At 38.3% G+C, this 25,231-nt stretch overlaps 1 protein-coding gene across 1 annotated transcript in view; it reads right to left on the reverse strand.

Annotated features, from left to right (window-relative positions):
- Positions 1–11,683: 11,683 nt before the first annotated feature.
- The window catches only part of CDKAL1 (CDK5 regulatory subunit associated protein 1 like 1), a 412,746-nt gene continuing 399,198 nt past the window's right edge, over positions 11,684–25,231 (reverse strand). Inside the window, exon 16 of the mRNA XM_027676037.1 lies at positions 11,684–14,059. Coding sequence (XP_027531838.1) covers positions 13,856–14,059 — 204 coding nt within the window. The 3' untranslated portion in view covers positions 11,684–13,855. The remainder of the gene's footprint in view (positions 14,060–25,231) is intronic.

Raw genomic sequence — 25,231 nt, forward strand, 5'->3', positions numbered from 1 at the left:
GTCCACCTACAAAAAACTCTCTTTAGCTTAATAATCCCCAAGGATTTCTGTCCTGAACTATGTTCAAAAACAGCTGAACAAGAGGCTCTGGGCAGTTTCAAGTACTACCAGAAAGGACCAATATTTTCCCACTATGAAAGCACAACTCAAGAAGATCTCTATTTTTTTTTACTAATCACATGCAATTCTTATTACAAAACTAAAGTTGGTTTTCCATTTGACTCAGTCTGGGTAGAAAATACATTCCTCAGCTGTAATATTGGTAATGCTCTGCTGACTCAAAACCTAGCAATTCAATTCAGGTATTCTGCACAGAAAAAAACTCCACCTCACCCCCAAATGCCCCAAGTGCTTTCAAGGTATGCTTTTAGAGCTTGTCTCCCTTACAGCTTCTGTCTCCAGCTTCTTATCCTCAAAGTTACTTAATTCCTGGCATCTCCTGCTTCCCTAGGTATAGAAGTCCAATGTCTTAAGGAGGGATTTCAGCACTATTACTGTAAATATCTGGAAGCCAGTGTGATGATTGGTTACTTGTATTTATTTAAGTGTTCCTGTGTAGCATCCAAAGTCTGTTGACACTGAAGAGCATTTGCATTCTGCAAAATGCTTTAAAAGCAATCAGAAAGTAAGTTTCTGTTTCTGACAGCTAATTCTTTTAAACTTGGAAAGTGATAAGCTAAGTGCTATATTTCCAGGTCACAGCAACCCTTTATAACAGCATGAAGTACAAGCATAATTTTCTCACATCAAGCAGTTTGAGGAAAACGAATCTGATTCTCTATCTATTTCCAGTGTTATGAAACCATGATATAGAAATACCCAATGGATGTACATAGCCCAAAAACATACTTGCAATCTGGAACAGTTGAAGTAGTTGATAAAAGCATTTGATGACTTATGCATAATGTAAGTAATACAGTTCCCATTATAAATTTAAAAACCAAGTTACGTTGCTGAAACAGATAACGATGCAGATGATGTACATGACCAGTGGCCTGGCCCTTCCTCCTGGACAAGTCTCTTACTGCTGTTGAGTATTATGAAAGCCTGAGCTGTGAAGGACAGGAATTGTCCCTGGGACCTCAGATTCTGTGGGATGCTGTTAACAAGCTAAATACATTAGGTTTTGCAGACTCTGAAAAGTGGGATTGCGATGTATTAGCCCAAGAGGATTTTCCAGAAGGAGGTTTCAGTGTTGCACTGCAACAGGGCCTGAAAAAACGGTCAACCCTGTTGTCCTGTTAGGTTACATATCTTTCCAAGAGTTAAAAGAAGGGGAAAAAGAGTTCAGAATATATATGATAGTTAGTTCCTTCCAGCTACAGCACGTCAGGCCTGAGTACTTTAGCTAGGTGAAAGACTGTCTGAAGAAAAGCACTTTTGGGAGGCTTGTTCAGTAAATTGTTTTTCCATGTATTTCTGAAGAGGAGTTCCTGGTACTTTGCAAAAGTTGGCATGGAAGTCCCCAGGTGCACTGATACATTCAGTATGTACAGCTACAAGAGCTATAGAAAGCTTTTTTTCCTCTCAAAATTTAAGTACCTGAGACAACAACTACTCTCCACTCTGGAAACTAAGCAGACACTTCTGTCTGTTTACTCCCAAGGGAAAGTAATGTGATCATCATAAGGCTGTGAGTTACATCAATTTTAAAAGATATTGCTTTGAATTAACAGAAAAGTGACTAGGAAAATTCTTCCTCCTGCAAATCTAGTTCTCAGCTGATTATTTATGTGTTGATATTCATTCTTTCCAAGTAAACAAAGCAATAAGCTCTTCTTACGAGCCAAGTGAATCAACATTAGTGGAATGAAAATCATTCTCTTACATTAACTATTTTTCCCCTTCCTCCAAGCCCTTAAAAAAAGGCCAGAAAACACATCTCAGAAAAAAAAAATCTGTCTGCAGTGACTTTATAAATTAAAACAAAAAGAATGATAAAATAGTAGGGAGAGGAGGATTTAATCTTTCATTTAAAACATGCATTAGAAAGAATTTTATACTCTAATGGGTATTTGCAGAGAAAAATGAAAATACGCTCTGTCTAGTGGACAAAAAAAAAAAAAAGACATCAGCAGATATATCCAAAAATTTGAGTTTTCAAAAAACTAACTTTGCATACAGTTCTGGTGCTGTCCCTGTACCCCAGGAATGTAGTCAGTGTAGGAATCCTTGAGTCATATAAATCCAATTCCAAATAATAGGGAAGCAGGCCCTTAAATCACTTTGCTCCATTGGAATTAAATGAGCCCACTCAGTTCTGCCATCAAGATTGTCTCATTCTGAGAACTATCTCCAGCTGCAACTGCTGTCTACAGAGCCTCATGCTAAGTGCAGACATTGACAAGTCACTAAAACTCATCCAACTGCATTTTAAGTAGACACCAAACAACCATCACAACAATGAAGTCTGTTTGTGAGTGATTTTTCATTGTCTGCAATATAAAAGTCAATAATGGTCCCAAATATTGGTAAAATGCCATTTCTAGTAGACACAACTGAAGGGGGAATTCACACTACAGAAGACACAGGACAACAGAGAGAAGTCTCCCCTCCTAAGGCTAAGGGTGGCAGGGTGAGGTGAAGAGTATCCTCCCAAAGTCTTACAAGATCATATGGTATCTTAAGATGTCAAACTTTTTAGCATGCTTCTTTCCAATTCTATGACAGCTAATTATGAAGGACACTACATAGTGGAAACCATCTGTGTAATTCAAGAACAGCACAAAGCTTTTTATTTCCTGTACACGGTCAGAGCAACAGGCAGTGATATAAAATACATCAGGAAGATTTTTTATTCGGAACATAAGTAACTAAGAAGTCTGCCAAAACTCCATGATCACTGATCTTCTGTGAAGAACTGTTTCAGCCTAATGCAGAACAGTATCAACAACAGCCAAAGCAAAGATCACCAGCTCACCAGCACTGTTGTGACTTTTTGCAGTACCTGATCAGCCTGCTGGCTGCTATATAAGCCCTAATGTCTATGGCAACTCCTGTTTTTAGAAGGGAAATAAAAATCGTCTTCTTTATAGCACTAAAATTAAAAATCTACATGCTACTCCACAGCTTACCTTCAGCCTTACCCTAGGCCCACTCTCCTCAACAGTTGTACAGTCCTCTGGAAAGCCTTCACAGCCCAGCTTCACCCAGTCCCACCCCAGGCTCAGACATCTGCAGTCTCCCAGTTTTCCACACCCACCAGGTCACCTACAACACACGTGGATCACGTAAGGCGTAAGTACATAACTGCATTTCTGTAAATGATAGAAAGCCAATGGCAGCCTTAGGTTTTTAGGCTGGCTGTGGAGGGAAAAATGATACTTTATGTGGCACAAAGCCTACTGGTAGAAAGTCAGCTGCTTGACATATTTTGATCTAGCAGAATGAGTAAGTTTACACAAGCTCAGTGCTTTGTGTTTTTACTGTACCACCAAAACACGGTTAAAGAGTACACAAGCCTTACCATTACTGACTCCTTATCTTTAAAATCTTCTATGTGTATTTCATCCAAGTTCTTTAAGGAACTACTCTGTGTGTGCAATCCTGACCTCCCAGGACTGGTGATATTTGCACACTCCAGAAACAATGGAGCCATTTGTCTTGCAAGCAGGCCTGGGCAGGAGAGACAGCTCTTTCCCTCACAGGCCCCAACCAGGACATTTGTTACAAAAAACCAAAACGACTGAATTTCAGAGCCTTTAGAACAAGACACAGTACTGCTTCTTAAACCTAAACTCTTTCTAAACTCAAGCAAGCCTTCTCAAACCACTGGCTACAGAATGAACAGGAGAAAGAAAAAAATAGATCAGAATACATATACAAACAGTGTATATACTCTTAAGTGACTGCAAGCTAATTCAGGGGAAAGACTTGCAAAAAATGTAGTTTTAGAAATAGCAGGATGCCCATAACACTCCATTAAGAATACTGATCATAAAGTGCTCTTTTTTTTCCCTGGTGTTCCACAATATAAACGTCTAGCCACTTGCTTGCCACATACTATGGGAGCACTGGACAGAACATCAAGCAAAGACTGTTTCTCTTCTCACATATTTCCATTAACCTCTCACTGAAAGTCACTGTTTTCCTAAATGCTCTCAGAAAACAAATTTGCATTTAATATCACTCTGGTGCACGTACAGAGTTTCCTCCTTTACACTAATTGGGCTGTTTAAAGATGTGTTCATCAAAAGCATGATAGAAACTTTTGAATTGTACCCCTTGAAATGTTCTGCTGAATTTTTGCTAACATTTGGTAACAAATCTCATGAGAGCCTTTAATGGAAGTTAACATTTTTTCATGTGTCATACTGCAAGTCTTCAAAGCAGAAGTTTATAACAAAGCCTTAATGTGAGTTTAAAGCTCCAAGTCCTTTTCTAGATATCTGCTTTATGTTTGCTCACATTGCTGACTGCCCAGAGTTTGGCTGGCTCTGACCAGATCTAAGCACAAAGGCAAACTGAAATGACGCAGAACTTACTTCTTCCTCCTTTGAACTTCCTTAACAAATAGAAATTTAGCAGCATATGCATCAGGAAAGTAAGCAACAAGAGAAAAGAATCCCCGAAACCATAAACAACCCAAACCACCCACTCACTTGCCAGTTGTTTTTTAAACTGATTTCTACAGCTAACAAAAGAGACAGATTGGGAGTCCTGAAAGATGAAGTCTGTTCTACCCACATGAACAGCACTTCCTGGAGGCAACCAGCACGTTGTTTTTTCATTAAAAAAAAGAGAAAGAGAAAAAAAAGGTCATATTATGTATGTATCTCTAGATATCGAGGAGTTACTAGCCTAACGGAGAGGACAGGTTGAGAGAAACTTTATGTGTCCTTTATGATCCACTAATCCTGATCATAAAAGATCACTGAAGTAAATCCTGTAGTTTAGCAACATCCTGTCTCCACTGTGGGCCATGACCTTAGCTCTGCAGCTCCCGAGCATACCTTACCTCTAAAGCTGTGTGGAGGTCTTCAAACAACAAGTTTATGGCTCCGCTCCACAGTGCTTGCGCAATACTACTCTGTTTTCAGTCACATATTTGTGTGTCCATGGCATGCTACTGCAACTCTAATTCAAATAAAGTGGTACAGTAAGGACCTTTTCAAAGCTGTACCAGCAAGAGGCAGTTCAGACACACAAAGACACACAAAATTCTCTCTGGCAGTTCGAGCCAATGTAAATCAGCCCTTTCCTTGCAAAGATGCTCACAGCAACATGAGCCATCTCAAAATGAACCCCACCAAAACACTGTTTCAGTTGGATGAGCCACATGAACTTCTCTTCAGGCAGTGTCATGAAATTACTGCTGGTGCAAGCAAGAGCTGTCAACAGAAGGAGGTAAGACAGAAAGGCAGCATCCTCAGTTTAAATCTCATTGGGCCACTCCACTTACTTCCTGAGGCTGCCATATTGATTCTAGTGTCTGGGAAGTTAGTTTCAGCCCACAGAAACTACTGTGAGTCAAAATTTGTTTCTGTAACAGTATCATATGAGTTGCAGCTATTCTATTTTGAAATGAAAACGTTTAATCTGCCAAGAATTGAGGGGAAACATAACATTAAAAAAAATGATCAAAATACCATAATTGGCCTTGTAATGAATATAACACTTAAAATGTAGTTTTAAAATCCATATTGCACAACAGAATATAGTTATTTAAAATTCTTCCTTTGTTTTATTTAAAGCTTGTCCCCCATATCGACAATTACAAGGTAAAGAAAGAGCTGTCTATAGCATTGCTCTTTCATACAGCCAAAACGTTTGCTTTCCAACCAACTATGAAGTGCCTGAGAAAAGATGAGAGAAGTTTTACGCTTTCTTTGGCCATCACACCAGCTTGCTTTTATGCCTGAAACATGAATAGCATGTTCAGATAACTGAACTCTGACAATTGGAAAATCAGACTAGTTACTGCACTGTCATTTCTTTTTAAGCTAGGAGACCTTGTCAATTCTACCTGTCAAGTGAGTTTGGACCAGATTGATAAACATTTCAAGAAAACAGAATAAAACCTGTTCCCTCCATGAAGCAGACTTTCGTTTAATTTCTTTGCTCACAAGCACACCATTTGAGAGCACAGTGCAAGACTGTCCATAGGACTAGACTTTATTACTGCCATTATTCCAGGTCTTTCGCTCAAGCTACTGCTGTGAATGAGAATGATTAGGAATTCAGTTCCACGGATTTCCTGGCAGATAATATTTATGAGTTGTCTTAGCATTCCTACATTTGAACCAATATGTAGTATGATTGGCAGCATCCCAATTTCATTATTCTTAGATGAGTCAATAAGTGTGGAAAGAGAAATGAAATGGGCAGTTAATCAACACACACACACACACACACACACAAATCAGATATTTTGAGGCCAAGAAAGTATTTATATGCTGATGACTCAACTTTTGCAGCAGTGTTTGAACCAAGAACAGGAAATATACTATTGAACCCTCTTATGACAACAACTTTGATGTGAAAGGCTGAAATAGCTTATTCTCCCTGCTGTGACTCAGAAAGCTGGAACTGTAATCCTGGATTTCTGTAGAAAAACTCACAAGAGCTTCCGAGCTCATTAAAGGACATCAGAGAATACAAGGCTTCTGCAGGATATGTGGTAAGTAAATGTCTTTCAGAGACCATGGAAAGAAACAAAGGTGGCAAAGGGCTGGCCCTGGAAGCTCTGCCACTGTTTGACATACAACATATATAAGGCTCATCCACCTCTACAGGGGTGGATCCACTGCTGCTATGGGGTAGCAGGAGAGAAGAGGTCCTCCATCCCTCTGTAATGACAGGAAAACTTATTATGCTGGAATACAGCTGATAGCTATCCTAAAACTGACTTTCAGAATGAAAAAACTACAACATTTGAATATGAATATTTGTACTGAGGCTCAAGACAGCCACTTCTTTACAAAGTTTGGGAACTGCCTCTTATCTGCTGCTTATTGTTTGGTTTTTCTTCTTGCCCAGCAGATGTCATGGAGGATGTGGTGAGAGCAATGTATAATACCACTGATCTACAGCAATAATTCTTACAGCAGATTTATGCTGGGGCAGGGCTATCAAATTATCTGTGTGTATGATTTTAATGACACTATAAATTGGTAGAAACCAGAAATTCGTCAGTGGATTTACATTAGTTAGCTTCAACAATTTTTAGTATGCAATACTGGCAAATCTCTAGATAAAGACAGTAAATATACTAAATTGATTGCCAGCCAAGTTTGATTTTCTTGATCCCCCAACTACTACTCCAAAAATCAACTGAAAACTTCCATTTTATGTTCAAATCAATATAAAAATAATTCCCACCCCTCCTACAATTAAGAAACTGGTTGATGCAAGCTCACAGGGCATGTAACAAAATGCCATCAAGCTTGATCTTAAAAACAAAAGTGTAAGTGAATGACTTTTTCAGTACTGTTTCAGAGTCAGATAAAATAAAAAGGTATAATAAAAAAGGTGTTTGCAGAAAAAAAAAGCCAAAGAAATACAAATCAAAACAAGGAGATGTCTCTTTAGAGCAGCATAGGGAGAAGATATGGAAGCGCAGGAGGTTCAAATTTGTACCAAACAATTTATTTCTCACATATCCAAGGCTGCTAAATGCTGTTAGGCTCTTTTTTATCCTTCTGCTGGAGAATGACATTCAGATTGCCCTTTTTGCCTACTAAACAATCCAAGCAGGACAGAAGCAAATTAATGTTGCTGCAGCATGACCAAGCTGCTATCTGTCCTTTTTAATTTCCTTAACATTATCGTAATACTTGGAGATTAAGCTGTCCCTTGAGTGGGAACATCCTTCTCTCTGTTATTGGTTATCTGTACAGTTGACTCAGTAACTTGCTCACTTGTTTCCCTCTGCAGTCTCATACTAACACTCTGCAGACCACGCACACTCAGCCCTCTATAATCTCTTGTATCTTGTAGTTAGCGATTGCTAGTTATTGACTTTTATGGCTCATAAAGCCACTAAGGATATCAAATTTTATATGTTTCTTGCCCTGAATTACTACATTTCTGGTGTTTGCAAGATTAAAACTAATATAGCACAACAGAAATAGGCCTTTTAATGCTGCCTACTAGCAAATGGGAGTTTCTGACATACACAAAAGGCTGTGGCAACCAGACAGCACACAGTTAAAGGACAGACACTGCAACACAATAGCTTTCAAGCACTGATATCTCTGGCAAATCAGCTCCACTGGAGAAGTAGCATTCTTGTTTTCAGGGAATAAGCCACCTTGCTCAGACTAATACTTACCCTTTTGAAGACCTGTCATCTTCTATAAAACAAAATGAGTTGCTAATAGCTTGGAGAAATTCTTACAGCTAATAGCTGTAAGAAAGGATAAGAGCAAAAACAGGCTCACAATGGAATGGAGGTACTTAAAAAACAAACAAGTAATCAAAGCTTGCAACCACTAAATAGCATGACTTATTTACTGAATGCCATAGGACAGAGCAAGTTTCTTTGCTGGTCACAGTTTACCCATTTTCCCTATGGAGCAATGAGACAGACATGTAATGCTCTGACAAAGCAGGGTGAGAGGTAATAGAGTTGTAATGCCCTCCTCCACAAAACTGTACGTGCCAAGTTCACAACTCTAGGCCAGGTGAGCTGGACTGCTTTTCTCTGGCTGTGACACTAGTGTGGTGAAACAGACTGCTCTAACACACCACAGTAAGCCCAAGAGTTATGAGCAGTTGGGAAGGGTGTCTGTGCAGCAAAGCCTTCCAAGCACCATAAAAGTTTTATTCTTCAGATTATACTATAATGAGATCCTAACAATGCAAAGTTAAATTTCCCATCATGTCATGATTTCATCACATTAATTTCTCTCAGATCCCCAACTCCTACTATATGCCAAACAATCATGGCCCTTTTTTGGTGTGTTTTATCATCTCCAAGCTTCTCCTATAATCTGTAACCCATTGCCAACTAACATTTGTAAACCCTCCCCACAAACACTACTCAGGAAGGGAGTAAACACAATATTTTATGCTCAGTTGAGCACAACTAGCCTGTTTTCACACTCAAAGACAGATGGGACATTTAAAGAATGCAAGTTGTAGGCACAAATCTGCATCACACACTGGTCACCAACATGGAAATTCACTCCATTACCTACACCCAGCATTCAGCAAACCATGCGAGGCAGATTGTCCTCTATAAAACATCATGTTAACACCACTCTATAATTGCTAAGTATTTTCCAACAAAATAAAGGTTGTTGAAAAGATCCTCAAATATTACTCTTTCTCCATTCACGGGACCTGAATGGACAGCATTAATGATCCAAGTCCACAACCGCAGTTTCCCAAGTGGGAATTAACAGACTCTGGGATACCAGCACGAACAGTGACATTATTATTTTTTTTTTATCGGGCTTATTTAAAATCAAAATAGGAAGATTCATAATTCATCTCCCCTCTCCCTGCTATTTAAGCACCTACCATTTAAAGATAAAAAACATTCACTTGAATGTTAAAAGGACACATGGAACTAAAAGACATTTAATGATATTTGCAAAAACACTTTCCAGCAATCATTCTAATTTTAATGATCTAGTGGATGAACCCTGCCTCTGAACAAGTCAAATGGTGTTTTGCAGCCAGTCCCCAACTCTGTGGACTGTATCTCCTAGTTCAAACTTGCTCTGCAGCTTTTGCACCAATATTTTTCAATTTGCACCCTAGCTTTACAGCCCCTCTATTTTTAACTCTGTTTTTGATTTCTAAATGCTCTTTGTTTCTATCTATACAATCAAACACAGTGCATACAAAATATAATGTGGGATATAAACACGTGAAAAAAAAATTTGGGAAAGTTGCAAGCAATTTTTCTAGCAAAAAATACATGTTCAAAGAGACATAAATAAAGGTTTTAATAAGCCTCACAGAAACAGGCACATGCCTACTCATTCCTCCAAATTCCCAGAGCTTTTGAATAAGACTTCTTTTATATTCATCTTAGTCCCTGAAGTTACACACGTCTTAAAAGTTAAAAAAGATAGACTTGTTAATAACACACAAATGTTCATAGACATAACATCTTTACAGATATCCTCTGTGAGCAGATCAAGCCACTCTCCATATGTATGTAAACGTAGTGGAAGGCTGGAGTTTTTAAGTTGTCAGATCTGTGCCTGGGTAAGAGGGGCTCTATTTTCACTCTTCGAGCAGCAAGAGATTAGCAGCTTGAAATCACTTTGACAGTTTCAGTTACTCTACTGCATACCGCAGGGAATTTTAATTCCAACCTGTGAAATTGTAATTGCTTCTCAAGAAGAGCAGAAGGATTCTGGGTAATGGCCACAGCCAAGCTCAATGTCAGAGTTGCCAGTTGCTGCCACTTCAGATATTACTTGCTGTTATTCAAAAATCACTCCAGCTTTCCATATGGGAAGTTGAACTGCGGAGTGAAACTAGATTAACAGAAGCTGTCAGATGTTCAGAGATGTGCAAGGAACGATGTGACAGAGGTGAATGCACTCTCCTCAAAAGGTACCTTCTTTTTCTTCTTTCTCTCTCTTGCTTTATAGAACTACCTTTACACAAACCATTTCTTCTATTTCATATTCTTTTTCTTAACAAGTATACATTAATAGAAAGCTACAATGAAAAGAATAAATGAAAATGTCCTCCAGCATACAATGCACAAGTGAAAAATAAAGTGTGCACTTAATGTTGTTCACAAGAGATTTAAGATGTCTTTGCTATTCAGGGTCCTGTGGTTTGCAAGATTCCTCATTGGAAACTACCACAGAGATTTAAGAAAAATAGTTGAGGCTTTCTTGGTACCAAATGGAAATTATATTCTTTTTTGCTTTGAAAAAAAAGACACTGAATGTAGATTGCTTATTAGCAGACACATTCTCTAGTGATGAGTGTGTTTAGCATGTGAAAACATGGGATCAACTGACTGTGGGGAAACTTCTCCTGCAATGACCTTGATAAGTTGGAGTGCAGTAGATTTCTCACCCGCACTGATGGTTTGTAAAGAGAGAATCCTTGGTGGAAGTAGGCCGCAAACATAATGTCGATGGAAAAATTAAAAATGCTGCCTGGCATGGCAGTTAGAAGCATTCAGGGATCCAAATGGGGTCAAAAATCACAGATCAAATATGTTCAGGTCAACTCATTCCATGAAGTAGATATACTTCTGCAGTTCACTTTACACTCACTGAGGCTTCCCAACCTGCACCAGTAGCCCCAGGAACCATGCAGTCTTGGCTTGGCCTGAAGGTCCAGGTGAGCTATTTCACCAAAACTAATTTGTTCAGCTCAGAGGCTTTGAAAGCTTTAGGTGTACATAAATGGAAAAAAAAAAAAAGACACGCCACTGCCCTACAACACAAAGTGTCAAAACTCCCTCTCAAAAATCTAAAGGAAGATAACAAAATACTCAATAAACAACACTTCCTACTTATCAGATTAAGACAGTTTATGAATATACTGCATCTGCAGTGGGCAATGTAATTTACAAAGTCTTCTTTGGCCTCTTTCAATATATTGCACTATTTCTAAGGAAAGAAGCTGATCCCATTAAAGTACACGATGCACAGTATCTAAATCACAAGCTCTGTAAATCTCTGTAATAGCTGATGCAATGAATCTGTAATTGCTACGATTAGATAAGCTAGAGTGGCTGACAGAGAGAATGCTAGAGGCATAGAACATATCTGCATAGTTTATTCCCATCACATGCAAAAATTTGGCTCAGACATAATGATTTTGTCAATCCGTAGTTTTCCTGAGAATCTTGCAATCTGTGGTACTATCCTGAAAATTTCAACTCCCTCAGTCAAGCTTGTGCTTTTTTAAAAGAATTTCTCAAATTTGTTAAAAATGTAAATTACTGATAGTTACATATTCCTGATTGTAAAGAAAAGCATGGAAAAAACCCAAACCAAACAGAGGCAAATCAAGGGCACAGTTTGGTTTTGGTTTGGTTTTTATTTTTTAAAATCTCATGAATTTTGAGTCGTGGCTCAAGACCTTCCATGGTAGCAATAAGAAGCATAATATTTGAGTCATCACATACCTGATTTCCTGAAGACAGTTACATCTGTTGTTATAATTTACAGGCTGCACCGAAAGCATCATGGTGGAACTTCCTGATTAATTGCCTGTAACCATTATGCACGCCCGGCTTATAAAGTACAAAGTATTCTTACTAGTGGACTATTCACCTGCACTGTAGAGACAGTGCACCGGTTTTGGCTGGGATAGAGCTAATTTTCTTCATTGCAACTGGTCTGGGGCTATGTTTTAGATTTGCTAACACAGGGACCTTTCGGCTGTTCCTGAGCAGTGCTTGCACAGAGTCAAGGCCTTTTCTGCTTCTCATGCTGCCCCGCGAGCGAGGAGTCCGGGGATGTGCAAGGAGTTGGGAGGGGACACAACCAGGACAGCTGACCCCAACTGACCAAAGGGATATTCCAGACCATATGGCGTCATGCTCACCAATAAAAAGTTTAGAGGAAAAAGGAAGGAGGAGGCACATTTGGAGTGATGGTGTTTGTCTTCCTGAGTCACCATTACGTGTGATGGAGCCCTGCTTTCCTGGGAATGGCTGCCCACCTGCCTGCCAAAGTACTGACCAAATGAATTTCTTGGTTTGCTTTGCCTGCCTGTGCGGCTTTTGCTTTACCTACTTAAGTGTCTTTATCTCAACTCATAAGTTTTATCACTTTTACTCTTCTGATTCTCGCCCCAACTCCACAGGGAGGGGAATGAGCGGGTGGCTCTGTGTTAGCTGCCTACTGGGGTTAAATCATGTCAGCCATGTAGGCAGCTCCATTCCATTTGGGTACCACACAAACATCCCAAAAGTAAAAAAAACCTAAACCCTAGAGTTTCTGCTCTTAATATTTTAAACAGCCTTTGCAAGTAGAAGTTTGGATGAAGATTCAGAAAGGTGACAGGGCATGAACAAATGTACAATATCAGGCAGTTAGCTCCTGGAAGAACTGGGCACACAGTCCAGCCCCTGACTGACCAGCACACTCTCAAGATGCATGGAGATCCTGTCATGACAAAAATGGCTTGAAGAAAGTAATTAGAAATTTCCAGTGTGCCCAATGCAACCTCCCCAGTAACACAGTAATATTGTCTTAACACAGAATGATCCAACGCACAGCTCATAGAGATTCACATGTACTTCTCTGAGCATTGTATTAAATCTATAGACTGTATTAAATCCATCTTTTAATAGAACTCTACATATTCCCATTCAATTATAAAACCTTTAAAAGCATTTCTATGTAAAAAATAATTCTTGTTGTATTAAGAAAGCCTAGTGATTCACTGCGAAGTTGAGAGAGGTAAGATGGCAGGCAAAATTCTTTCAGACACGACAGCAAAATAAATAGCAACAAATGACAAACTTTAATGGCCTTGCAGTGTTTGATTCTAATGTAAAAAGACACATATCAAACCATCACACTGCACTAAGAAAAATCTTTAAGAAAGCTTTAAATATTCTGACCATAAAAGATTACCAATATCACTCAATGGAAAGATTTCTTATAAACTTCATGCAATTTTACCTGATACAGCAGTTATGAAAAGAGTATCCAATGCAAACATTGCATCATTTCAGAAAAAAAAGAAAAGGGAAGATGCAACAAACTGTTCTGCCAAACAAAGATCTCTGGTTTTGGCAAGATAGGTCTCCCCACACTTATTAGCATTTTCTCCTTTGAATGACAGGAAAGGCATAGAGTGAGTATGAACCACTGCCCAATTTATATTATTTAAAAAAAAATAATTGTTGGTAAAAGTGTTTCCTTTGAAGATTTTAAACAGCGGTTTTATTGTTTTCATAAAAGCCTCATTCAGTTCACAGTTCTGTTTTCATTCCACCGTAGTAAAACATAACAAGAACTGCCAGTAAAGCCAGGCTGGCAGACAGTATCTTCAGTCCACCTCGTTGTTGCCATGGGAGCTGGAAAGCCATCCACGAGCTGAGCGGTGTTTTCACTGGGGTCTCAGCAGAAGGGTGCGCTTTGCAGTTTGTGCCATTCTGTAGTGCACATCTGAACTCCTGTGAAGAAATGCACATATTAAGACTGAAACCGTGTTATATATTTCTGATTGTACATACCAAATACAACATCCTCTTTATACTGAGGTTCAAATTAAGATACCTTTTCAAGACAAACAACAGTTCAACCTGCACTGCATCCTCAGGTCATCAGTTTTTCATACAGAAATCTTATCAATGCCATACAAAATCAATATTTGTAATGAAATTAAGCATCAAATAAATTAAGCTGTTAGCAACAGAAACAAATCTCCAGACTCCAATGTCATCAAAGGGAGTTGTTTGACAATTACTTTTTTATTTAGTTTGCATTATCTCACTACTTTCCCATTTTTGGCTTCTTCAAAAGAAATGTCTAACCAGTGATAAAGGGGACCACAACACTACAATCCTTTGCACAGCAGGGCTCTTCTAAAGTCAATCATCGTCTCCTGGTGTGCCAGCTCAGTGGTGCTTGAAAATCCTCCCACAGGGCTTTTCCTTTCCCCTGACCCTCAGGAGTGCTAAAACACTCACCTTCTCATTCAGCATATTGCATTCAAGTTCCCTGCTGTGCCTGCCATTACCATTCCCAACCTGACTGCAAGCACCAAGATCCCCAAGAATATGAGGTCTTTTAACTGCAGCACATTACAGATAGTGAGTCACTATTTCAGCAGAAAATCCAAGTGAAAAACAGTAAAAAGCTCTTCCCTCTTGCAACCTTGTTCGGTTCAGCATGTTAGCATTGTAGATACTCAAAAATACTCATTGCAACTGTAGTCTGATGACATTTGCAAGAGGTGTAAGTAGGAAAGGTGTAATTAAACAAAGGTGTAATGACGTTGCATCATAAGATTCAGTATTTCTGTTGATAATTTCTGTTTCCTTCCCTTTATTTCAATAATCTCTCAGGAATTCAACCAAGTTCAGCTAGATTTCTAATTGGTTTGAAATTTTCCAGTTAAAAAATATTTTTTTATCCCCCCCCCTTCGCATTTCATATAAAACAAGTCAGGAACCCAGAAAGTTCCTATCTGGATAATCTTGTTTTTCCAAGCGGCTGAAACAGGGCCACATGAAAATACAGACCAGATGCCCGTTCCCTCTTTTACCAAACATATTTCTGGGCAAACTCAAGGAAATATCAAAGCTCCAAGAAAGGTGCCTGCCCACAAAAGTGTGACAGCACAATTCAAACTGTCTGTTACTGCCTCCTGTTTTCCATTTCTGCAATCAGCTCCATTGTAATAATAGTAAAAGGAAAATAATGATTACTACTGGTTAGGTAAGTAAGCATCAAAGGGACAAATGACAGCCTGGAGTAAGTGCTACTCTAACATCTGAGTTATTGCTGAATTAGATCTCAATTCACACAGGCAAAGGGTTACTAATCAAGTGAACTATGAAATGAGGATGACTTGTCATACATACTGCACCTAGAACACCATCAATTGGGTAAACAGAGGAAAGGCAATAGGTAAGCAAATTGGGGAAGAAAAGATACAAGGACTCCCTGAAACAACATCTCAGCCTTGGCCATATTGATCAGCATAACTGGTCTACTCTGGCCTCCAATCGGGAGGCCTGGAGACACACCATCTATAATGCTGCTGATGCTTTTGAGAAAGCACGCAGGATCACCCTTGAGGAGAAAAGACAATGCAGAAAGAATCAAGCCTTGCAGAATATACCACCTAAGGAGTCTTTCTGCTGTGCCTTTTGCAACCGGACTTGCCTTTCTCGTATTGGCCTTTTTAGCCACCAACACGCTTGCAACAAACGTGGGTAGAGCCCTTCCCAAATCTTCATTCGCGAAGCCTAGCCGTGATGATGGGGTGTAGTAGTTCTTTGCAGTGTGAGGCACGGTAAGAACAGTACTCCAGGACTTCAGTCTATACTGTGACAAACATGTCACCTTCATCAAAAACTAGGAAACTGCTTCATACTGTTATTAATTACAATCAATTTCTAAGGCATCTGAAATTTTAGTACCTGGCCACAGCTATTTTATCCTCCCAAATCAAGGCTGATTAACCTCTGCCTGCAGAATAAACTGGAAAATGTACAGGATTCTTTATAAATGAATTCCTTTGCAATTTATTCTTTCTAGACATTTATAAAGCCTTTCTTCTCTTTGCAAGTCTCACAAATCTCTACCAATCTACAGAGCATAATTTATGGTAATGACCAGCTTTTACCTGTATTGTTGTTACATTACCACTAAGGCTAAAGTGATTTAAAACAATGAATAAGGCTGTAAAAATATCACTGTAACTAAAGCCTAATTTCTTCTGATATTTATTTTTCACTGATTCATGACTTAAAATTTGCCTGACTACAATCAGACTACCAACTCCTAATTAAATATTTCTACACCGCATGATAGAAGTCCTGAATATTTAGTTGCATAGATAGATGCTATCCCTTAGCAAACAGATAAAAAGGGCCAATACCTCATAAATGATGTAATTTTCTCCTCAATGCTCAGCTTCAATTCCTACCTACCTGTATCTGTTAGAGTAGGGATAGCCAGCAAAACGCCCTAAACACAAGTTACAAGTTGTAAAATGTTTTGAGAGAGTTTTTTTTCTTTTCCCCTTCACTAACAGTTAAATACATCAGTCTCTCATGCACTCATTCATGTTTCTGTGCCGTAGTTTTCAGTAGTGATTTAACTGGTATTTCATTTATGTTTTACAGTTTTTCTGTTTTCCAACGTAAAACCAAACAGTCTCATCTTGCTGGTATAATTCTGATCATGCATAGCCTACACAGCCTTTTTTTGTTACCATATTGTTTTCTTATGCCTCTATTGCAACATGCAATGCATATGCATTAGGTAGTACTGCATACTGCTTATAGGACAGAATGGCAAAACAGATCTTAGCAAGGTTTAAAAAGTTCCAGTAGTGGTGAACACCACTGGCCCTACGACCAGTTGTCCCAGTAGCATTTCATCTAAGTCAGCTGGTAAACTTGTGAGACTCATTTTTTCCTTACTTTATCATATTTCCCATACTGATACACTTAATCCCATTTTTTATTTTCTTTATGTAGATGAGATTTTATCTCACAGTATTTAATTAATATCGAAACCTAACTTGGTAAGAGGTACAATTATCACAATTTCATTGTTCTTCTGTTTTCTTCCTATCTTACGTTTTGAACTCTGATGCATTTGTTTCTCTTGGTAGTCACATTTTCTAAACTGCTCAAAACTTTAGTTTTTCACAGTATCTCAGCTCATATAAGAGATTATCAAACAATTTAAACCAGAAGCTTTTCTTTCAATGGATGCATACGTGAAATACTACTCCTACTATCTTGCTAACATGATTTCTTTACAAATTTTCTCATGGATTAAACAGTTCTCATATGGACAAAACCCCCACAGTTTGCAAACTGAAATGACCCTTTTCTTAAAGATGCACTTCACATCTTACCACTTAAAACGCTACTGCATTTCTGTTTGATAACGTGTATATCTTCAAATGATCCCGCCAAATACTTTCTTTCAAGAAAAGTAAAAAATATGTTAATCTGATCTGTATTTTCTAAGAACTATTCGCTAGATTGGCCCAAACTTCTGCCTTGCAACACTGACACATGGGTAATACCACTGGTTCTGTTGAAAATTTCCCTCATTATTGTCACAGAACAGGTATTTGTAAAAATAGGGTACATCTGGTTCCCTGCAAACGAAAGGCTCCTTTAGCAAATGGCAGTGTTTTGTCCCCGTCCTGAGATTCATACAAGAGCATTTAAAACCAGGATAATCACTCAGAGACACCTGCAGGTGGATGCCTCTTCCTAATGGTCTGCTATACATCTCTAGGACATGGCACAAAACTCTCAGTGGGAAGGAGTCTGCTCAGATGACCATGTTAATGCACTCTCATACTCCTGAACTAAGGGCTGAGTGGCCCTCACTGCAGTTTGGACAAGAGCGAAGGGCGTGCCAAAAATATAAGCAGTTCTTCCTAACACACAAGTGTCATATAAACAGATGTATTAGTGAAAAACACTGCATATATAATATCATTTGGGCAAAAGGGCTTCTGCAGGCTCTGTCTGAGGAACTAGTTTTCAGGTGAAGTATACAGTAGTGCATACTGCACTCACAGAGAAGGAAGGGAAAGGATGAGAAACTACAGTAACTAAAACTAAAATTAAGCCTTCTAGGGTAGACAAGACAAATTACAAGAGATTATCTGGGCTGTCATATGAGCTTCAGAGTTTGCAATACTGTAGATCCTCCCATACCTGTTCTTTTCCATAAAGCTTTCCATATACTGTGCCTTGAAGAGCTATCCAAGTCACCTGCAGAAAAGATCTTTCATGTTTTGTGAGGAGGGTGGTTTTCTACAGAGAACAAAGTTTATTAGAGCTCTTTTATGAACCTTTGGTGTAAAAAACCTGGGTTGAGGCAAAGAACTCATTTTTTGAACTAGTATTTACACTGGTCCACTCCCCGTGCTCTCACTTCATAGAAGTATTAATTCTGAACAGCCCTTATTTGTACCTCTAGATAAAATATTTACAGTACATGAGCTTTTCAAGGAAATCTTTATGTCATTTTTGTTATATTGTGAACTGATATAGCTGTGATATTTACCATACACAATCATTACTCAGAGCGCAACAGTTTCTTAAGCTGAGCTCAGAAATCATACTTTTGTAGCTGCAAGACTCAGGAAGATTATCATAATGAGTCAGTTCAGTGGAATTTAGAACTAAATTCAAAGCCTCTTTTAACCAAAAAATACTTGGAGGAAACCCTAAGGTAAAGAAATTCCAAAAATATATGTTTATAAACTCTTTGGTAGACTTATTAAGGAGCATTGCTTTCACTAAAAAGGACCACTAAAAAGGAAGGAAAAGGTACTCTAAGATTTCACACCATAGACTATTAATCAAAATAAGGGGAGGAAGGGAAATTATGAAACTGAAATGCGAAGACAGACACTTTGAGCTAAGCGTCTTGTATTTCCATGGAGGCAGCCTTTCATCTTGTTTTGGCAGTCACAAAGTAAACACAAGACTTTGCTAATAAGGTATAATATAAATTATTAAAACTTCTAGTGTATGATCAAATGTATTTCAGATTATTTTTTGAATAATTCTGCCTTGACGACTGCCAGGAGTAATAAATTTTGTGTACTCTTCCACAGACCCATTGATTGCTGTCTTTCCAAAACTCCAGTCCTAGAACTAAACCACCATGCATGAAAGAAATATATAATCACATCGAAACCTAAGATTTGGCATCTGTCGATCATAGGCTAGCTTTTTGTAAGATCTCACTTCATGTTAGTCAACACAGACATGAGAGAAACTCTTTAGCTCTGAGCTGAGGTTTTAATAGATTCAAAACATTTCTTACATGCAAATTTCTTTTATGGCTCAGGGGCACTGTTAGAGCTTGAAGTGTTAGCTAACCGCTGAGAAAAACTCCTTGGCTGAGTATATCTCAAGATAAATTAGACTTCTGAATTTTTTAGCCCAACCAAGTACATTACACCCTTATACTACTGGCTTTAAAAATATGAACTTTTATATAATCATGCACAACAAATCTGTGTGACAAATTAAAAGAAAACATGTTAAAATATGCATTACATATCCTGCTGCACCATTTGAAATTCTGGGCCATTACACTTCGAAGGCATTTTTCAGATTTAAAAAAACAAACAGTTACTGAAGGTCACATAGATTACACACCCAAAAAATATGTAAATTGAATTTTATTGAATAGTTCCAGAAGACACATTTAGCTCTGTAGGTATTAAGAGAGCTCCTTTGATTTATTACTTGAAAAATTCCACCAGCCTTCTGCAAATGTGGAATGCTGACCTTAATTGACAAAATAAATGGCATAGAAAATATTTTTTCCTAAAGGAATTAACACAGTAATTCCTATAAGCAGTATCCCTGCCACCATGTATTACAATGTATAGTGCTATGCTGTTAAGAGAAAATGCCGTCTACAAGCATGCTTGTGTCAGATGTTATCAGCAGTAAACCATTCCTAGGAATTCAGTGATTCCCAATACCCATTTTAAGAAATGGGAAATCTTGAAAAAATAAATAAGCCGGCACTTTTGCAAATGAATTTCATATTGTTTCTTCTTTTTGTGTGCATATATACGTGTGTTTGTGTATGTGTGGGATGTATGACTGTATGATTTAATATATAAGTGAGGGAACAGAACTGAGCCAAAGGATATACAGATTTATTACTAATTTCTAAGTAAATGGTCAGAGTCTTAGCAATGATTAGAATTATTAATCATTAAAACTGAAGCTATAGCAATAAAACAAATTAAGCAAAGTATCTTGGAAATAGCTGTAGTCACTTAAACTGTCTTAATGCCTCTCATAGGATCCTGGGATAATTCAGACCGTGTCTGGTCCATCCTCCTGCTCAAAGAAGGGTCAGCTATGGCCTAGTTTGCTGAGGGATTTAAATAGCTGGGCTTTGAAAATGTCCAAGGATGGAGACTGCACAACCCCTCTGGGTCTTTGTTCCCTTGCTTGACCGTCTTCACAGGGAAAATGTTTCCCTTCATATCCAGTCTGAACCTCTCATTTTGACTCAGGCCCAGTCTCTCATCCTACCACATGTGCCATTGTAAAGCACTTGGCTCATTCTTCTCAGTAACCCTCCCACAGGCACTACTTGGCCTCCGTCAGGGTGTCCTCAAGCCATCCCTTCTCCAGATTTGAACAAACCTGGCCCCTCAGCCTCTCCTCAGAGGCCAAGTGCTCCAGGACCTGACCATCTCTGTGATGCTAAGCCGAACTCATTCCAGTTACCAATTCCTAATTTATGCAAATGACCCAGTCAAATCAGATCAGCAATACTCCTAGCAGCTGGACCATGGTCAAATACAAACACACAATACATTTAATAATGGGAGGATATAGAGATTGATTGATCTTAAGCTCATCTGCCTTAAATATGGCAGTTTCTTCCAGTTGCCATCCCTTATGGAGACCATCTTTAGAAGGCCTACCTCTAACCTGCATAGCAAGTCAGCAAAATCTTTTTTCTTTCCAGTAACACCTGCATGATCTGTTTGATTCCTTTGATCAGCATAGAAAAAAACCCCTTTCTCATTACTCAACTACCTTTTGCCTTGATCACTACTACAATTCCTTCTGTCTCTTCTGTTTTCCTTCTGCTTCTCCCCTCTCTTATATCATCTGACCATACAGCCTCTCATAATAAACAGAAGCAGAGATGCCAGTAGGAACACAAATTTGGAATGACATGTCATATCATGACTTTCTGTCACACAGACATGTATCTGGAACTTCCTCCTCCTAAATTAACATGAAATTCAAAGTTGAATATTCCTATTTAAAAGTACAAAATAATTCAAATTTCTCTCTGTAAATTCCCACCATTACTGTAAGGCTCCATTGGTGTTTTTCTTGGCAGGTATCTCTCTGCTCTCTTCCATATTCTTATCTAAGGGTAGGCCCTTGCCTACCTGCTTCTTTTTCTTCACCCAAAAGTCTTTAAGGATTATTCCCTTAATCAGCCCTCAAAATTCATAAAACACTTAGAAGCTAGACAGAAGGTGGAGTATCTGGAGCTTATTAAATTACTTCCTTTTTGATGTACACTTTGAGGAGGAGTGAAACAACCAAAAAGCTCAACTAAGAAAAGAAACAATAAAAAGAGAGAAACAACCGACCAAGAAAACACAAGCCAAAAACCACCTCCAAAATGTTTAAAACACAGTCTTGTGCTGTTTTTCATTAAACCCACTTGTTTTAGCCTGTTTCTTTATATTTACCTATAAATGCTTCCAGCTAGAGGTTGACTTTTTTTTTACTTATTTGTATTTTATGCTGCTATTAAGCCTGGTGACTAAGTATGCTTCCACTAAACAAGCAATGCACTGTCAAAATAACTTGCCATTCAAAGTCAGACACAACATTTTTAAAAAATAGTGTGATGTCTGGATTCTGAGTTTTTTTTTTTTTTTTTTTTTTGTAAGGTGTGGGGAGTGTCAGTCACTCTGCCGGAAACAAGGGACATGCAAGCCAGCATTCCAGTCAGCACTTGCAACCACAACAGAACTGAGAGACCTTCTAAATGGAAGAAGTTTGCAATTCAAAAATCACAGTCATCCAAGTAATGACTTCAAATGAAGAATGAACCTAGCAGCACAATGTGGACAAATTTGGGATAGGGTTCTGTCGCTATTTATCTCCCTGTGTACAGCACAGTTTTATGAAAGAGATGGCAGGTATTTGCTCTGGGCACTTATCTGGTAATTAGCTGGCTAACAGACAAATCTGTTTCCTAGAGATCACCAGCTCGGGCTTCACGGCTTTGAAAATACATTACAGTGAATTACAGGATGTACATTTAGATGTAGTAACACTAGATATAATATTTCAGCGTGCATACCATGGCCCGTCTTACTGGATATCATTTCACAGGATTCCATCTTGCTCCTTCTTTAAAGGATCATAGAGATTTTTTTGTGGTTTTTTTTGGTTGGTGGGTTTTTTAAAATAACTATTTTAAGGTTATGTTTATAACACAAAAATTTCCCCAGTTTGCTGGATGATGAAAGAGTGACAAAAGGCTAGCAGTATGTGAATGTTTGAAGACTGTTCTACAAATGAGATTATAAAATGAAATATGATTACATTTTTTACAGAGCTTTCAGAGATCATCACCTTTTTTGCTTCCCTTTTAAATTTTGAAATAACAATGACAATTATATGGAGGTCAACGGTAGCTACAGGCAAAGACACAAAAGATTTCAATCAGAAGGAGTACCCCAGTAAAATGAATAGCTAGATCTGAAAATATATATTCATGTCACAAGAACCACCAATATAACTGAATGATATTCACATATCAACAGTGAAATGAGTAATACTGCTTTTACTCAAGGGATGTTCTCTCTCAAAATCAAGAAAAGCTTTTAAAGATCTTTCATGTGGAGCAAAGTAGAATACACTGATATACATGTTCTTGGCTAAAGCCTTCTCCCTAATCCCAGAATATGTCATAATCCTGAATTTATGGTGTTTTCATATCTTTCTGTAGAAGCAAACATTAAAATGGAATGTTTCACGGAGACTTATATTATATAACAACCCCGGAGACAAAAGGATACAGCCCTCATGGATAATAAACGTGGTTAGAAAAAAAGCATTTTATATATTTTGCAATGATAGTAGGTTCCAGAGTTTCAAATTCTATAGCAGTAGGTATCTGTGGGATCTATATGCCTCGCTCGTTTTACAGGCAGAGAAACAAATACAGAAGATTGAAGTGTCTCCAGTGCCATAATGCATAAGTCAGCAATCAGGCCTCTACAACTCCTGCCTCAGATTCCAATTGCCACTAGAAGCCTGTAAAAGATAGCCTGTAAAACCTTTTCTTTCTGTTAAGTTTTAGTTCTAAATACATTTTCTTAAAGCTAGGCAGTGCCTTAATATGTTGTCTCCTGATAATTTCTCTTACATTTATTTTTACAGATTTTTCTGCCTGGTATTAAACACCTCCAGTTCCTGGGAATGCAAATGCTCACCAAGCACAGCTGGAATCAGACCGTGGCGAAAAGAAGCATTTCATGTAAGCCTGAAATTTAATAGTTAATAAAGTGTCACTGATCTTGACCAACTTTGTGGGTTCAGTGATAATACAAAGGTTTTCTTTTCATATTGTCATGGCCTCTTTCCTTAGTTGTTCTAGGAGGTCTCCCACACTGCCAGTTAGCATAGTTTTGAGCACCTAAGGGAGTGTCTGGAAATCTGAGTCTCCTTTTTAATTTCACACTCAGTCAAGTTCAACTGCAGTTAATGGAGGACTCTCTCATGGAAACATCAAACAATGGTAATCACTTTCTGTGATTAGCAAGTCTAACTGCTCTAACACAGTCTCTCTATCCTCAGTCTCTACAAATGATTTGTCAGCCCTTCCCCACAATAAAGATTACATGAGAGAAACCTTTCCTAGCTTGCTGTGTATTTTATGCTAGATAATCATGATAGCACCTTGGCGCTCTGTCTAAGACATCAAAGAATGTAAGTATCCAATCTACAGGCTGTAACGAATACCTACCCTCAGGAGAACATTTGTATCATTCACAGGGTGGTCTGACTAGACAACCAACTTCTGTAGATGTAAAAGATTGAAGTACCTGTGCATGAATTTTTGTCCTGTCACGCTCAAATACTGGCAATTTGTACCCACTGGACCTCAGTCTTCTCCCACAATGGTTTTACACGGAGTGCTCTATCAGACTGTATCTGATAATTCCTAGGATTAGCTAATGAGGAGAAAATCAGTTCCTCTGGAATTAGCCATGAAGTAAAAAGTACTAATTTCCTTTATTTCTTTGAGACTTCATCCCTCGGAGTTGGTTTCTCTTAAATGCTGAACAGTCACTGCTGCAACTTGCTTGAATATATGCTACAAAATTTTAATAATTTTTAAGTATCTAGTCCCAGGTATCTTTAATTGACCACCATCAAATTTGTTTTTTAGACTAACCTTGTAGTGAACACTTTGAACATCTGCCTCATCCTCACTTGTGAAATGGGAAAACAAAAGCTGCATTTCAGGAGGATAATAAACATAAATTTATTATTGTTTCTGAAGCACTCAGAAATTTAGTTATGGAGGTCATAGGAAAGGTTAGAAAGAAATCAGTAATTCCCTTGAAAGTGAGGTTTGAACAGTATGTAGCAAATAACACTGTCATTACACGACAAACAATGAAGAGGAAAAATACCTAACCTTATTAAATTGGATATTAGGAATCTTTTTTTACCAAAAAGGCTGTTAAATGTTGGAATGGGCTGCCAGGGAAGTGATGGACTTGGCAGGGCTGGGTTAGTGGTGGGATCTCAAAGGTCTTTTCCAACCTAAACAATTCTGATTCGAAATTAATAGTCTCAGCTCTGTGCACAGGGGAAACAAATTTGTGTGCTGACATGTGTGATAATATTGCATAAGCACCTAATTAAAGGCCGAAATATAGTGCAGTTGGCATTTACATGGAAACGAGGACCTAAAACTCTAGAATTTCCTTAGTTCAGAGTAATTCACTTAACGCTCCAAATAATCCATGCACATATGTACACGAGAAATAGAATGCTTACGTTCTTCTTGTTATCACATATTATAGGTCTTCAGTATCACTGTAATGTTCA

Source organism: Neopelma chrysocephalum, unplaced genomic scaffold (genome assembly GCF_003984885.1).
Source record: "Neopelma chrysocephalum unplaced genomic scaffold, ASM398488v2 Primary Assembly neopelma1_26, whole genome shotgun sequence".
NCBI lineage: Eukaryota > Metazoa > Chordata > Aves > Passeriformes > Pipridae > Neopelma > Neopelma chrysocephalum.